Source organism: Mixophyes fleayi, chromosome 11, assembly GCF_038048845.1.
Source record: "Mixophyes fleayi isolate aMixFle1 chromosome 11, aMixFle1.hap1, whole genome shotgun sequence".
NCBI lineage: Eukaryota > Metazoa > Chordata > Amphibia > Anura > Limnodynastidae > Mixophyes > Mixophyes fleayi.
The window spans coordinates 2,465,855-2,482,517 of record NC_134412.1 but is presented as its reverse complement, the minus strand read 5'-3'; the positions used below and the strand labels follow the sequence as shown (position 1 = coordinate 2,482,517).

The following is a 16,663-nucleotide window of genomic DNA, read 5'->3' as shown; positions in this document are numbered from 1 at the left end:
CTCACTCTCTCCCCCCTCTCTCTCTCCTCTCTCTCGCGCTCTCTCTCTCCCCCCTATTTCTCTCTCTCTCTCTCCCCCCTCTCTTTCTCTCTCTCTCCCCCTCTCTTTCTCTTACTCCCCCTCTTTCCAGCTCTCTCTCTCCCCCCCCCCTCTCCTCCGGTATATGTTGGACTCGCAATCCCCCGTTATTGTTGCACACAGCACTGACCACTTTGCCCAGAAACATGGTGCTCCCGGCAGACAGGGTGCAGGTCAGACCGACGACCTTCGCCCCAAAGTTCTTGATAGTTAAATATTCCTCCAGGATGACCCCGGTGAGGATGGGTCTTCAGCTCAGGAATCCCGGACCCTGCGGATAAAGAGACATCTTCCTCTTACTGGATGGAGAGAACAGGGACACATGGGAACAACATGGGAGAAATAAGAGAGACGAGGAACAAACTATAACATGGACACAGGGAACATTTTGTGGAAATATTGGATGATTCTCTTCACTGCGCAGTGAGGATCTCACGTGTCTGGCGCTGACCAACATGAAGTGGTCTCACTCCCCCGTACATACGTGGGAGCAGCCATCCCAGACTACTTAAAGGCAGACCATAGAGATGTAGGAACCAGCTCTGACCGAGGTCACCTGAGTACAACCAAACGTGGGAATGTGCAACACCCAGCCACCAACTGTGCCAAGCTCTGAACAGAGCTGTTTGTTTGCCCTCTCTTCCCCCTTTCACAGGAAGCTGACACTTGTCTACTCTGCCAAATACTATCGAGGTCAGCGCTGGGAAGCTGCTATAAGGTAAATATAACTAATGTCTTATTAGAGGAGGTTTCTGCTGTGCTGCTCCTTGTGTAGAATACAGATGTATAGGAGCCAACTGTTTAAAATAATTGTGGGTGCTTAAGCCCCCAAATGGCCCAAAAAACATTCTCAGATCTGGGTTTCCCTCACCAGATAGACACATCGCCCCTCTGTCGCCGATGTCTCTGGCTGACTGACTCGTTCGTGGCCTCTGGACTGGAAGGATCCAACCCTACATCTGACACATCTAAAGCCCAAATATATTTGTCTTACCCCCTGAGTGAGGAGTGATGCTCTGGGCAAAGCCGGTGGAGAATGCGACCAGGGCAACGGGGTACAACGATCCAGGAGAGGTATTGGAGAAGCACATTCTCCCCGAGTTCCTGCTGGAGCCACCGATGAGCTATGAGGGAGAAACCAGGGTCCAGGTTAGTGGAATATTAAACATTATATAGAAAGATTCACACATAGGAACAAGGGAGCATCTGTATCGGGAGCATAAAGGAGGGCGCTGGTCCGACTCAATGTCCAAGTACAGTACTAAGCAGCCACCTTGTAATGCCATCACACGGTGGCACCGTCGTATTTGGTAACTCTGAGAACCTGGGATACATTACAGCAAAAGGAGATTCCAAGTTACTGAGAGCTCTGAGGGTTGTGCAAAGTCTCCAACTCCCTCATTCACTGCAGGTAGATTATTATAAGTAGCAGTGAAGGAAACACCATCCACCTCCCAGTGCCCTGATCTGTAAATCATGGTACAAGGGGCAAACATGCCCCGGCTCCCCTCCCAGGTCCTCCCTGATCGGAGGGAGATCTCTACCATTCAACATTTTGGAGACGGTGAAGTCCATGGTGAAGCTAATGAGTGCCATGATGACCCCCAGAAGCGAACAGGAAATACCAGTCGTCCCCCGACACGGAACAGGACACTCTTCACTACTTCCAGGCAGACTGCGGAGACAGAGAAAGGAAACATGTTAGTGTCTGTCTTATAGGGGATCTCTCACAAACACAACATTACTAATATATCCCACAATCCTCCATCTATAGACAGACCCCAACCTCAGCCAACACGGCACACGCGTCAGGACGTTCCATTCCAGCACCAATGTACATACTCTATATCGGCTGAGTAAGGATATCCAGAGACCTAGTATCACTGGTAGAGAAGACTAGAGCAGTATAGAGAGCACCAGGTCAACATGAATCAGTATATGGCATCAGAGAGCAGTATAGAGAGCACAAGGATGCTTATGATTAATAGATGCAAGTTAAAAGAAGACAAATGATTAAGGCCTGAGCTCAATGCCAGCCCCCCTCCACCACACACACATACACATACACACACGCGCGCACACATACCCTTTACACATATGCACACACGCATACACATACATGCAAACACACACACACATATACATGCACACACACACATACATACACACATATACATACACATGTACACACATAAATACACACATACATGTACACACATACATGTAGACATATACACACACACATTCTCCAGGTTTTCCCTTTTATCATTCAATAATTACCACATAATTTCCTTACTTTATCTGTATATATCACCCCGTCCCCTGGAGCCCGTACGCCCATCCTCACCTTTCACTACCCGACGCGTTTTGGGCCACGGCCTGAATATATCTTTCTGTACCAGCGTCCTCTCCTCTCCTTCTCCTTGTTCTATCCCAGGACCATCCATTGTGCTGATTGCAGGGGTCCCTGGGGCTACGATTTATAGGTTGAAGTTTGGAGACCTACAGTACAGCACACTCAGTATTACAGGAATGTGACACGTTATATTATATTGCTGCAATAACCTCAGTGTATCTACATAAACAATTGATGTTTGAAGAGACGGGTGCCCCCCGGTTACATTTACATGAATCCCTACAGGGTACAAACCTGAAATAAAACATTTCTGCACGTTTTAATGCAAAATTACTATTTGCTGAATTTAACAGAATTAATAAGAATAAATCAATGAACGTGACAGGAGGGAGCCCTGACGGTCAGCTCTGACCTCCAGCCGGTATCACCGGTTCCGCTTGGTCCCGGTAGCCGCTGGTTCACCAGTATTTCTCCAGCTGTTTCTCTAGTGTCAGCTGCCCAAACACTTCATTCTAAAACATTTCTGTTCTATTTATCTGTAATATTCACCTGGGTTAATATAAGTCCTAACGTTTCAGTTGGGTATTGAAGTATTGAGGCCTTAAAGAAAAGTACTAATGAATCAGAAGGTGCCCAAACTATGGCAGATGCCACATTCACTGTTTTGTTTTATTAATCTGTAAATACAGAATAACTGTGTGTTAAAATGTGCACATAATATGCAGTGTTTATGTCTGTACCCTGCAGAGGTTCTTCTAACTTAGAGATTCAGAAAAACGTGCTACTGTAAAATGCTTAATGACATTATATTGGGGTTTAGTAAGCATGTGATGTAGATCTATGTATCCAGCATAAAGTGTGTCTGGAAATTATACTATTATTATTATTATTATGATTTATTTGTTAGGCGCCACAAGGATTCCGCAGCGCCGTACACCATACAAACAGTAGACTATACAGGGTGAAACATTACAGAACAATAAACACAGAGTACCAATACTTCAGAAACTCCGGGCAGACATATGGAGTAAAGACGGAGCGGAAGAACAGGTAAGGAGACAGGAGGGGAGAGGGGGCCCTGCTCATGCGAGCTTACATCCTAAGGGATGGGAAATTAAACAGTGAAATATATACAATTAGCATAAACTATAAAGAAATTATTATTTGTGTCACTTTTCTCTTTTATTAAATCTGCCTCACACCTCACCGGTTAAACCTCATACCTCAACACCTAAACACAGTGGGGGCAGTCATTGTATGAGTTATATTGATCATCTGCATCTGCATTCTCATTATTATTGTATCATGCCAGATAATTACTGTCTGCACTGTGTGAAATAAGTGGCTATATGCTTCATACAGTGATTGACAGAGCCGCATCCAATCAGCGAGAGACGACTAATCTGCTGGAGTCGGGTAACGCCTCTGTACACTCAGTAACAAAGATCCTGAGTGTAGTTCAGCATTTCAACCAGTAGGTGGAGACATACATCAGCCTCTTCTGGGACAGTAACAAAGCAGCGTTGGATTAATTTAGTTCAGTGTTATTATTATTAATGATTATATGCAGATATCAGAGTGCTGAGTGTATCTGTAAATATCTGTGGGGTAAATACTCCTCTTAGGTGGATATAAGTAAAATGTTTTCCTGAATCTGCATTAACTATTACATGGTGATATGTGGTGAAATACATGTATGTACATGGTGACATGTGGGGTAATACATGTATGTACAGGGTGACATGTGGGGTAATACATGTATGTACAGGGTGACGTGGAGTAATACATGTATGTACAGGGTGACGTGGGGTAATACATGTATGTACAGGGTGATATGTGGTGTAATACATGTATGTACAGGGTGATATGTGGGGTTATACATTTATGTACAGGGTGATATGTGGTGTAATACATGTATGTACAGGGTGATATGTAGGGTTATACATGTATGTACAGGGTGATATGTGGTGTAATACATGTATGTACAGGGTGATATGTAGGGTTATACATGTATGTACAGGGTGACATGTGGGGTAATACATGTATGTACAGGGTGACATGTGGGGTAATACATGTATGTACAGGGTGACATGTGGGGTAATACATGTATGTACAGGGTGACATGTGGGGTAATACATGTATGTACAGGGTGATATGTGGGGTAATACATGTATGTACATGGTGACATGTGGGGTAATACATGTATGTACATGGTGACATGTGCGGTAATACATGTATGTACAGGGTGACGTGGGGTTATACATGTATGTACAGGGTGATATGTGGTGTAATACATGTATGTACAGGGTGACATGTGGTGTAATACATGTATGTACAGGGTGACATGTGGGGTAATACATGTATGTACAGGGTGACATGTGGGGTAATACATGTATGTACAGGGTGACATGTGGGGTAATACATGTATGTACATGGTGACATGTGGGGTAATACATGTATGTACAGGGTGATATGTGGTATAATACATGTATGTACAGGGTGACATGTGGGGTAATACATGTATGTACAGGGTGACATGTGGTGTAATACATGTATGTACAGGGTGACATGTGGGGTAATACATGTATGTACAGGGTGACATGTGGGGTAATACATGTATGTACATGGTGACATGTGCGGTAATACATGTATGTACAGGGTGACGTGGGGTTATACATGTATGTACAGGGTGATATGTGGTGTAATACATGTATGTACAGGGTGACATGTGGTGTAATACATGTATGTACAGGGTGACATGTGGGGTAATACATGTATGTACAGGGTGACATGTGGGGTAATACATGTATGTACAGGGTGACATGTGGGGTAATACATGTATGTACAGGGTGATATGTGGGGTAATACATGTATGTACAGGGTGACATGTGGTGTAATACATGTATGTACAGGGTGACATGTGGGGTAATACATGTATGTACAGGGTGACATGTGGGGTAATACATATATGTACAGGGTGACATGTGGGGTAATACATGTATGTACAGGGTGACATGTGGGGTAATACATGTATGTACAGGGTGACATGTGGGGTAATACATGTATGTACAGGGTGACATGTGGGGTAATACATGTATGTACAGGGTGACATGTGGGGTAATACATGTATGTACAGGGTGACATGTGGGGTAATACATGTATGTACAGGGTGACATGTGGGGTAATACATGTATGTACAGGGTGACATGTGGGGTAATACATGTATGTACAGGGTGACATGTGGGGTAATACATGTATGTACAGGGTGACATGTGGGGTAATACATGTATGTACAGGGTGACATGTGGGGTAATACATGTATGTACAGGGTGACATGTGGGGTAATACATGTATGTACAGGGTGACATGTGGGGTAATACATGTATGTACAGGGTGACATGTGGGGTAATACATGTATGTACAGGGTGACATGTGGGGTAATACATGTATGTACAGGGTGACATGTGGTGTAATACATGTATGTACAGGGTGACATGTGGGGTAATACATGTATGTACAGGGGTGACATGTGGGGTAATACATGTATGTACAGGGTGACATGTGGGGTAATACATGTATGTACAGGGTGACATGTGGGGTAATACATGTATGTACAGGGTGACATGTGGGGTAATACATGTATGTACAGGGTGACATGTGGGGTAATACATGTATGTACAGGGTGACATGTGGGGTAATACATGTATGTACAGGGTGACATGTGGGGTAATACATGTATGTACAGGGTGACATGTGGGGTAATACATGTATGTACAGGGTGACATGTGGGGTAATACATGTATGTACATGGTGATATGTGGGGTAATACATGCATGTACATGGTAACATGTGGGGTCACTGTCGGGGGGGTCCCAAGGTCACAGACACCGTCCCGTCCCTGTATCAGACTCTGTCACCCTCCGTCTATCTGTCCAGTTTATCGCAGTCCTACAATTAATCTCACAGACACATTCCTCAGCCCCAGCTCTGAGCTATTAATAATCACTGGGCTGATAATTCAATACAGACAACTTGTACCAGACAAAGGAATCTGCAGACAGTCGCCACCGACCCTGCGCTGTATTATAATCATATTCCTGATATCTGTAGTACAGTTGTCCTGTGTAGTCATCCATGATATTATCTGTATTGTCTTTCCTAGTACATGGGGATAAGGAGCAGTAATAGAGAGTATTAGAGAGTATTAATGACTGAAGGTTTAGTAACTGCTTCTATGAACAGTTATACAGGTAATTACTCAGTATTTACACACAGCTCTGCTGGAAACTTCATTGTTGGTGATTTCACCTCTATGCCAAGTGCAGCTTCGTCCTACGGAGCCCGAAGATACCTCCGTTACCTCTGGATTCATTGATAAGAGGTCTAATGAGCTGATCTATAGGTCTCAGATCTATAGGGACTCTGATCTATAGGTCTCAGATCTATAGGGACTCTGATCTATAGGGGCTCAGATCTATAGAGACTCTGATCTATAGGGACTCTGATCTATAGGGACTCTGATCTATAGGGACTCTGATCTATAGGTCTCAGATCTATAGGGACTCTGATCTATAGGGGCTCAGATCTATAGAGACTCTGATCTATAGGGACTCTGATCTATAGGGGCTCAGATCTATAAGGGCTTTGAACTCTAAGGGTTCAGATCCATAGGGGCTCTGATTTATAAGGGCTTGGATCTATATGGGTCAGATCTATAGACACTCTGATCTATAGGGGGTGGATCTATAGGGCCGCACATATATCTAATGTTGGTCATTGTTTGGACACCTGACTAAAAGGATTTTTATTGATTTTTATCTTTTTACACAAATTTTTTATCTTTATTCCCAAAATATCTTCCTCTCACACAACCTCGACCCCTTTCCTGCTTCTTCATGTTACCCCAGAGCCGTAACTTAGAATTCTAGTGCCTGTGGCGAGAAAGACAAATGCCGCCCCCCTAGCCCTCAATTTTAACCAAATGAACCTAAAATATTCCTAAATTGTGCCCCCCTTAAGTGTTGCGCCCTGGGCGGTCGCCCCTGTCACACAGCCCTAGTTACGGCCCTGCCCCACCCCCACTGACTGTCAGCTCTTCAGACTGTACGTGTAACTGTCGTTATGTTAAGACAGATTATTGTGCAGAAGTATAAAAATATGTTTCCTTTTTTTATTAATGATTTTTGTACTTAACTATATTCCCAAAGGCCCCCTCGAATTGTACCCATTTTTCTCATGGCGGAACCAGAGGGTGGGGGGGGGGGGGGGGGGGCGGGGTGGATGCCGGCGGCTGCACGATAAGCCTCTTACTGTATCAGACACATATAGTACAGCAGCCCTGCCAGGGAAGACTGCGATCTCCTAGCATCAGTACTCTGAGTCCAGTCTCCTAATGTCAGTACTCTGAGTCCAATCTCCTAATGTCAGTACTCTGAGTCCAATCTCCTAATGTCAGTACTCTGAGTTCAGTCTCCTAATGTCAGTATTCTGCGTCCAGTCTCCTAATGTCAGTATTCTGCGTCCAGTCTCCTAATGTCAGTATTCTGAGTCCGGTCTCCTAATGTCAGTACTCTGCGTCCAGTCTCCTAATGTCAGTACTCTGAGTCCGGTCTCCTAATGTCAGTACTCTGAGTCCAATCTCCTAATGTCAGTACTCTGAGTCCAATCTCCTAATGTCAGTACTCTGAGTTCAGTCTCCTAATGTCAGTATTCTGCGTCCAGTCTCCTAATGTCAGTACTCTGAGTCCAGTCTCCTAATGTCAGTACTCTGAGTCCAATCTCCTAATGTCAGTACTCTGAGTCCAATCTCCTAATGTCAGTACTCTGAGTTCAGTCTCCTAATGTCAGTATTCTGCGTCCAGTCTCCTAATGTCCGTATTCTGCGTCCAGTCTCCTAATGTCAGTATTCTGAGTCCGGTCTCCTAATGTCAGTACTCTGCGTCCAGTCTCCTAATGTCAGTACTCTGAGTCCGGTCTCCTAATGTCAGTACTCTGAGTCCGGTCTCCTAATGTCAGTACTCTGAGTCCGGTCTCCTAATGTCAGTACTCTGAGTCCGGTCTCCTAATGTCAGTACTCTGAGTCCGGTCTCCTAATGTCAGTACTCTGAGTCCAGTCTCCTCCCAGCTCCAGATCCTCACATGCTCCAGTTTAAGCAGAAAGTTTGGGACTTACCTGTTGCTCAGGTGAAGACTTGTTGCACCTCTGGGGTTATTGGTGACAGATCATCGCACCCGATCTCTCTCTCTCCCTGTCCTGTGACTGTGACAGCTGCACTGACCCACAGGAACCCCGTTGTCCTTTCTCTTCCCCAAACACTCTCACACACACAAACACACAACAGAGGTTTATAGGGACTATTAAAATGTCCTTGACAAGTCAGGCAGAACTGTCCCTCAGGCTTCCTGTGTTTAGAATAAAAATGAGCAGCAGGTGAAAGTGAATTCCTGCTCAGTCACCTTCATCACAGCCCAGTCCCTTCTCCGTACTATGTTTGGGGGGGGGGGGGGGGGGGGGGGGGAAATTCACTCCCATCATTGTTTTCTCTGCAGATTTCTGATAACGAAATGTGGCTCTTGTGCCAAAAGTCTCCCGGTGAGGTACAGATGGATGAGAGATGCTGGAAGATCACTTGTTCTCCTATTTATTAAACATCCATCACCAAAAACCTCATGCAGTGGGATTAATATAATTTATTTCCTTATTGTGGCTTCACTAAAGCACATAAGGTTGGATACCTTGGCGTATCCGACTTCTCCAACCAGTCTGATCAGGGTGGGGAAAAAAAACCTCCTCCCCTTATAAGTTTTCTAATCTCAACAGAACAAAACATTTCCATGACAGGGCATGCAAGGACTTCTATTTCCACAACAGGAGCCACTGCCTACACCTGGTTCTATTATACATGTACATTGATTTATGGCACTTAGCATTGTATTGATTTACCATAGAAATACTCCTCAGTATAACAGTATAACCTGCCGACATCGCTGGAGGTAGCGCAGAGAACACTGTCAGATAATAGAGAGGCTGTGTAGATATAAATGGCATTATACATCTCTGCAGGGCTGGTCACTCAGTGAATTTGTGTTGATGAGTTTCCTCCACTGTTGTGTCAATAAGTTGCAATGTTGTGACAACATTTAATAAAAGCGATTGTACAACAGAAGAGAATTCCTGGGTCACACCCTCTGTCTGTATAACATGTTTCCTGAGAGTGAGGGGACACAGGGACTGTCTTTATTACATGTGTCCTGAGAGTGAGGGGACACCGGCACTGTCTGTATTACATGTGTCCTGAGAGTGAGAAGACACCGGGACTATCTGTATTACACGTGTCCTTAGAGTGAGGAGACTCCAGGACTGTCTGTATTACACGTGTCCTTAGAGTGAGGGGACAGCGGGACTGTCTGCATTACATGTGTCCTGAGAGGAGGGGACCCCAGCACTGTCTGTATTACATGTGTCCTGAGAGTGAGGGGACACCGGGACTGTCTGTATTACATGTGTCCTGAGAGTGAGGGGACACCGGGACTGTCTGTATTACATGTGTCCTGAGAGTGAGGGGACACCGGGACTGTCTGTATTACATGTGTCCTGAGAGTGAGGAGACTCCGGGACTGTCTGTATTACATGTGTCCTGAGAGTGAGGGGAAACCGGGACTGTCTGTATTACATGTGTCCTGAGAGTGAGGGGACACCGGGACTGTCTGTATTACATGTGTCCTGAGAGTGAGGGGACACCGGGACTGTCTGTATTACATATGTCCTGAGAGTGAGGGGACACCGGGACTGTCTGTATTACATGTGTCCTGAGAGTGAGGAGACTCCAGGACTGTCTGTATTACACGTGTCCTTAGAGTGAGGGGACAGCGGGACTGTCTGCATTACATGTGTCCTGAGAGGAGGGGACCCCGGCACTGTCTGTATTACATGTGTCCTGAGAGTGAGGGGACACCGGGACTGTCTGTATTACATGTGTCCTGAGAGTGAGGGGACACCGGGACTGTCTGTATTACATGTGTCCTGAGAGTGAGGGGACACCGGGACTGTCTGTATTACATGTGTCCTGAGAGTGAGGGGAAACCGGGACTGTCTGTATTACATGTGTCCTGAGAGTGAGGGGACACCGGGACTGTCTGTATTACATGTGTCCTGAGAGTGAGGAGACTCCAGGACTGTCTGTATTACATGTGTCCTGAGAGTGAGGGGAAACCGGGACTGTCTGTATTACATGTGTCCTGAGAGTGAGGAGACTCCAGGACTGTCTGTATTACATGTGTCCTGAGAGTGAGGGGACTCCGGGACTGTCTGTACTACATGTGTCCTGAGAGTGAGGGGACACCGGGACTGTCCGTATTACATGTGTCCTGAGAGTGAAGGGACACCGGGACTGTCCGTATTACATGTGTCCTGAGAGTGAGGAGACTCCAGGACTGTCTGTATTACATGTGTCCTGAGAGTGAGGGGACACCGGGACTGTCTGTATTACATGTGTCCTGAGAGTGAGGGGACACCGGCACTGTCTGTATTACATGTGTCCTGAGAGTGAGGGGACACCGGGACTGTCTGTATTACATATGTCCTGAGAGTGAGGAGACTCCAGGACTGTCTGTATTACATGTGTCCTGAGAGTGAGGGGACACCGGGGCTGTCTGTATTACATGTGTCCTGAGAGTGAGGGGACACCAGGACTGTCTGTATTACATGTGTCCTGAGAGTGAGGGGACACCGGCACTGTCTGTATTACATGTATCCTGAGAGTAAGGGGACACCGGCACTGTCTGTATTACATGTATCCTGAGAGTGAGGGGACACCGGGACTGTCTGTATTACATGTGTCCTGAGAGTGAGGGGACACCGGGACTGTCTGTATTACATGTGTCCTGAGAGTGAGGGGACACCGGGACTGTCTGTATAACATGTGTCCTGAGAGTGAGGGGACACCGGGACTGTCTGTATTACATGTGTCCTGAGAGTGAGAGGACACTGGGACTGTCTGTATTACATGTGTCCTGAGAGTGAGGGGACACCGGGACTGTCTGTATGACATGTCTCCTGAGAGTGAGGGGACACCGGGACTGTCTGTATTACATGTGTCCTGAGAGTGAGGAGACTCCAGGACTGTCTGTATTACATGTGTCCTGAGAGTGAGGGGACACCGGGACTGTCTGTATTACTTGTGTCCTGAGAGTGAGGAGACTCCAGGACTGCCTGTATTACATGTGTCCTGAGAGTGAGGGGACACCGGGACTGTCTGTATGACATGTCTCCTGAGAGTGAGGGGACACCGGGACTGTCTGTATTACATGTGTCCTGAGAGTGAGGAGACTCCAGGACTGTCTGTATTACATGTGTCCTGAGAGTGAGGGGACACCGGGACTGTCTGTATTACTTGTGTCCTGAGAGTGAGGAGACTCCAGGACTGCCTGTATTACATGTGTCCTGAGAGTGAGGGGACACCGGGACTGTCTGTATTACATGTGTCCTGAGAGTGAGGGGACACCGGGACTGTCTGTATTACATGTGTCCTGAGAGTGAGGAGACTCCAGGACTGTCTGTATTACATGTGTCCTGAGAGTGAGGGGAAACCGGGACTGTCTGTATTACATGTGTCCTGAGAGTGAGGGGACACCGGGACTGTCTGTATTACATGTGTCCTGAGAGTGAGGGGACACCGGGACTGTCTGTATTACATATGTCCTGAGAGTGAGGAGACTCCAGGACTGTCTGTAATACATGTGTCCTGAGAGTGAGGGGACACCGGGGCTGTCTGTATTACATGTGTCCTGAGAGTGAGGGGACACCAGGACTGTCTGTATTACATGTGTCCTGAGAGTGAGGGGACACCGGCACTGTCTGTATTACATGTATCCTGAGAGTGAGGGGACACCGGGACTGTCTGTATTACATGTGTCCTGAGAGTGAGGGGACACCGGGACTGTCTGCATTACATGTGTCCTGAGAGTGAGGGGACACCGGGACTGTCTGTATAACATGTGTCCTGAGAGTGAGGGGACACCGGGACTGTCTGTATTACATGTGTCCTGAGAGTGAGAGGACACTGGGACTGTCTGTATTACATGTGTCCTGAGAGTGAGGAGACTCCAGGACTGTCTGTATTACATGTGTCCTGAGAGTGAGGGGACACCGGGACTGTCTGTATTACATGTGTCCTGAGAGTGAGGGGACACCGGGACTGTCTGTATTACATGTGTCCTGAGAGTGAGGGGACACAGGGTCTGGGGTGGATCACCACAGAGATAATCCCAGGGCAGCCAGGAGGGGATTTTTTTTTTGTGAGGGCTCCTGGCGCGGGGTTCAGGGTGATGAGTGGTTCGGGGTGATGAGTGGTTCGGGGTGATGAGTGGTTAAGGGTGATGAGTGGTTCGGGGTGATGAGTGGTTAAGGGTGATGAGTGGTTCGGGGTGATGAATGGTTCGGGGTGATGAGTGGTTCAGACTGATGAGTGGTTCGGGGTGATGAGTGGTTCGGGGTGATGAGTGGTTCAGGGTGATGAGTGGTTCGGGGTGATGAGTGGTTCCGGGTGATGAATGGTTCGGGGTGATGAATGGTTCGGGGTGATGAGTGGTTCCGGGTGATGAATGGTTCGGGGTGATGAGTGGTTCCGGGTGATGAATGGTTCGGGGTGATGAGTGGGTTCGGGGTGATGAGTGGTTCAGGGTGATGAGTGGTTCGGGGTGATGAGTGGTTCGAGGTGATGAGTGGTTCAGGGTGATGATGTCAACCACTGGCAGCTTCCCTGGTTGTCAGGAGGCGGTTCCGTCATTGAAGAACAACAGGCAGCCAATCACGAGGCTACCAGTTGCTGATTGGGGTGGGGGCTGCACCTACAGAGGCTGTGTGTGACTCGTGCTGTACCCCCAGACCCAGACGGACATCAGCGGCGCTCAACACAACAGGTTTGAGCAATTTATTTTTATACAGGGAATATGTGACCATATACAATATATTGTGTCTATTAACAAAGGGATCAGTTATTTTGCTTACAACAAAATTACCAACTTTTTTAATGGAGATTATACCCTGGTGCCACTGACAGGTAACTGTGTTTTACTATTTGGGGCATATTCAAATAAGTGCGCATTTTTTTATGTTAATACCGCACCGCAACATCGTGGATTTTCCTTCGAAAACCCTAATGGGGGTGAAGAGAAATCTGCGATGTTGCAGTAACGCCTCAGGTCCGTTACGGAGGCACTTCGCACTCAGTTGATTATGCCCCTTTGTATTTTGAAGTCTGCTCAGATGTATGAACACTTGAAGATACAATAGTTATATATAACAAATCTTATACATTCCCCTTTGACCATTTCAGGTGTTAGAACTTATGAAAATGACCAACAGCTGATAATCACATTCTCACACGTTAACTGCACAGTTTGCTTTTAACAATAAAAATCATATTTTGCTCTCTGTATTGGGTGGTGGTCACAAGGTGCTATGTGTTGTACGGTGGTCACAAGGGCGCTAGGTATTGTGTGGTGGTCACAAGGTTGCCCTCTGTATTGTGTGGTGGTCATAAGGGTGGTATGTATTGTGTGGTGGTCATAAGGGTGGTATGTATTGTGTGGCGGTCACAAGGGTGCTGTGTATTGTGTGGCGGTCACAAGGGTGCTGTGTATTGTGTGGCGGTCACAAGGGTGCTGTGTATTGTGTGGCGGTCACAAGGGTGCTGTGTATTGTGTGGCGGTCACAAGGGTGCTGTGTATTGTGTGGCGGTCACAAGGGTGCTGTGTATTGTGTGGCGGTCACAAGGGTGCTGTGTATTGTGTGGCGGTCACAAGGGTGCTGTGTATTGTGTGGCGGTCACAAGGGTGCTGTGTATTGTGTGGCGGTCACAAGGGTGCTGTGTATTGTGTGGCGGTCACAAGGATGCTGTGTATTGTGTGGCGGTCACAAGGGTGCTGTGTATTGTGTGGCGGTCACAAGGGTGCTGTGTATTGTGTGGCGGTCACAAGGGTGCTGTGTATTGTGTGGCGGTCACAAGGGTGCTGTGTATTGTGTGGCGGTCACAAGGGTGCTGTGTATTGTGTGGTGGTCATAAGGGTGGTATGTATTGTGTGGCGGTCACAAGGGTGGTATGTATTGTGTGGCGGTCACAAGGGTGCTGTGTATTGTGTGGCGGTCACAAGGGTGCTGTGTATTGTGTGGCGGTCACAAGGATGCTGTGTATTGTGTGGCGGTCACAAGGGTGCTGTGTATTGTGTGGCAGTCACAATCGTGCTGTGTGGTCTTCTGCTACCGTAGCACATCCACTTCAAGGTTGGATGTGCTGTGCATTTAGAGATGCTCTTCTGCATAACATCAATGGTTGATTGAGTTACTGTCGCCTTCCTGTCAGCTTGAACCAGACTGGCCATTCCCTGCCGATGTCTCTCATTAACAAGATGTATATATATAGTTTTATTTATATTATGTTTATATTTAAGTTTTATTTTATTTATTTATTTTTCCTAAGTGTTCACCACCCTGTACTTTGTTCAATGGTTAAAAACCTGAAATTAGCATTTTTCATGTATGTTTCTGTTAAAGCACTTTATAAATAAAAATAATAAACCATTGTTTGTACTTTTGTCTTCAATGGTCAATAAAATATCTTCAATAAAATAACACACCTTTACCTCTCAACTGTCCCGATTCCATCAGGATAGTCCTGATTTTAGGGGACTGTCCTGATCAGCCAGGAGCTGGGACGTATTTTCACTCTTCACTTTACACACGTGCTATGTGAACCAGTTAGTGGTGCCCTCTTTATATAAGGGAGGATGCGAGGAGATGTAGGTGGTTGGAGGGAAGGGTATGCTATGCCCTCCATGGTGCAGGCCACGCCCACACACAGCTGGCCACACCCACCATCACTGGCCACACCTCTGGTGGGACGGCACTTCTCACAATAGGTCTTTAATTGTTTTCAGCCCCAGGCCCATGTGTCTAGGTCCGCTCTGCTCTAACAGACAATACACTGCAGGATACATTAATGTCACCTGTTATAGTTATTAATGATGAAACATTAAAATATAAAAAATAAACATTTTCTCTCTCCATAAAATACATTTATTAGGATGTTATTAATGTCTACTGTACATAAAATACATTGTTACAGTTGCTGCTGATTGCAGACACATGTTCTAGCTGTATACACAGCTGTCATCACTAGTAATCAGCACTCACACCAGACCTGTAGCTGGAGCAAGAGATACGGCTGAAAATCACGTACCTGAGAGATGGCCAAAGCTTGAATAGGACACTGCTGCGTGCGCTCCAGCTTGGCACCTCCTCACTGTACACTGACTACGTGTATATGAACATATCCCTCCCCGATCCACCCCTGAAATACTAGTCTGTATTAAGGTCCTTTGCACTCGAAGATATTGGATGTTGCTGTGCTCTCTGGCGTCCGGTTTGTTTCTGGACATGCGCAGAGCGATTTTACACAAAATACGGCACATATTGGCATTTATGTTCCTTAGTGAATCATTCCCTTTGTGTCTCTCTTATAGAGTAATATCTGACGTTCATCACACAGTGAGGTATATTCAGGTCTGTATCTAACTTTAACCACTATCACAAACTGCCCCCAGCTGGGATTTGTCTGTAGGAGAGGCGAGTCCCACCAAAATCATCATCATCACTCATCATATCACTGGTCACCTTCCCCGTCCTATAGTCCCTGACATGTACAAACCCCACCACAGAGCTGAATGATTTGACACCATTGTTTCAAAGCTCTAAAGGAACCTATGTAGAAATATAAGATAATCAGATACCAAAGGCTTTTGCAGTCAGAGAAATAGAGGACTCCAGTTGTGGTTGGACTCTCTGCACTGATGGTCAAACAGAGGTTTATTGAGTCTGCTGGGACTTGCAGTTCAGAAACATGGCCCAGTCCTGATACAACGTTACTGACTGAAGTTAGTGCGAAAAGACACTCCCTTTACTTATAGAAGAAATAGCTCAGTGGGCTAACAGCCACGTTCTTTACTTGAAGGGATAGAGCAGGATCTGGTTTGAATCCCCTGTCTGGTTTCTTTTTAATAAATTGAATGTTGCAGCAGGCTGATTGTATACATTGCAAATAGTATAAGTTAGCTCAGTGTAGTGAGGTGCCCATGGACAGTCATATTAGAGGCCCTGCTTTGAATTCCGAGTGGCTTCCCTTTCAGCACATTTCATCTTGCAACAGGCTTGATGAAATCCATGAGAAAAGT

The 16,663-nt window shown here is 46.3% G+C and overlaps 1 protein-coding gene across 3 annotated transcripts in view; it reads right to left on the bottom strand.

Annotated features, from left to right (window-relative positions):
- Positions 1-213: 213 nt before the first annotated feature.
- The window catches only part of LOC142107838 (chloride channel protein 2-like), a 40,277-nt gene continuing 23,827 nt past the window's right edge, over positions 214-16,663 (bottom strand). The window contains exons 1-5 of one of the 3 annotated variants that reach the window (XR_012680019.1): positions 8,607-8,847; positions 2,426-2,580; positions 1,623-1,753; positions 1,073-1,202; positions 214-349 (exon numbers count right to left, since the gene is read on the bottom strand). Coding sequence is in view for 1 of the 3 variants with exons in the window: in XM_075191469.1 (XP_075047570.1) it covers positions 334-349; positions 1,073-1,202; positions 1,623-1,753; positions 2,426-2,580; positions 8,891-8,896 (438 nt within the window). In the remaining 2 variants the exon portion in view is untranslated. Of the gene's footprint in view, positions 350-1,072; positions 1,203-1,622; positions 1,754-2,425; positions 2,581-8,606; positions 8,848-8,890; positions 8,929-16,663 lie in introns of those variants that run through there. The other 2 variants (XM_075191469.1, XR_012680020.1) reach the window with 2 other exon arrangements.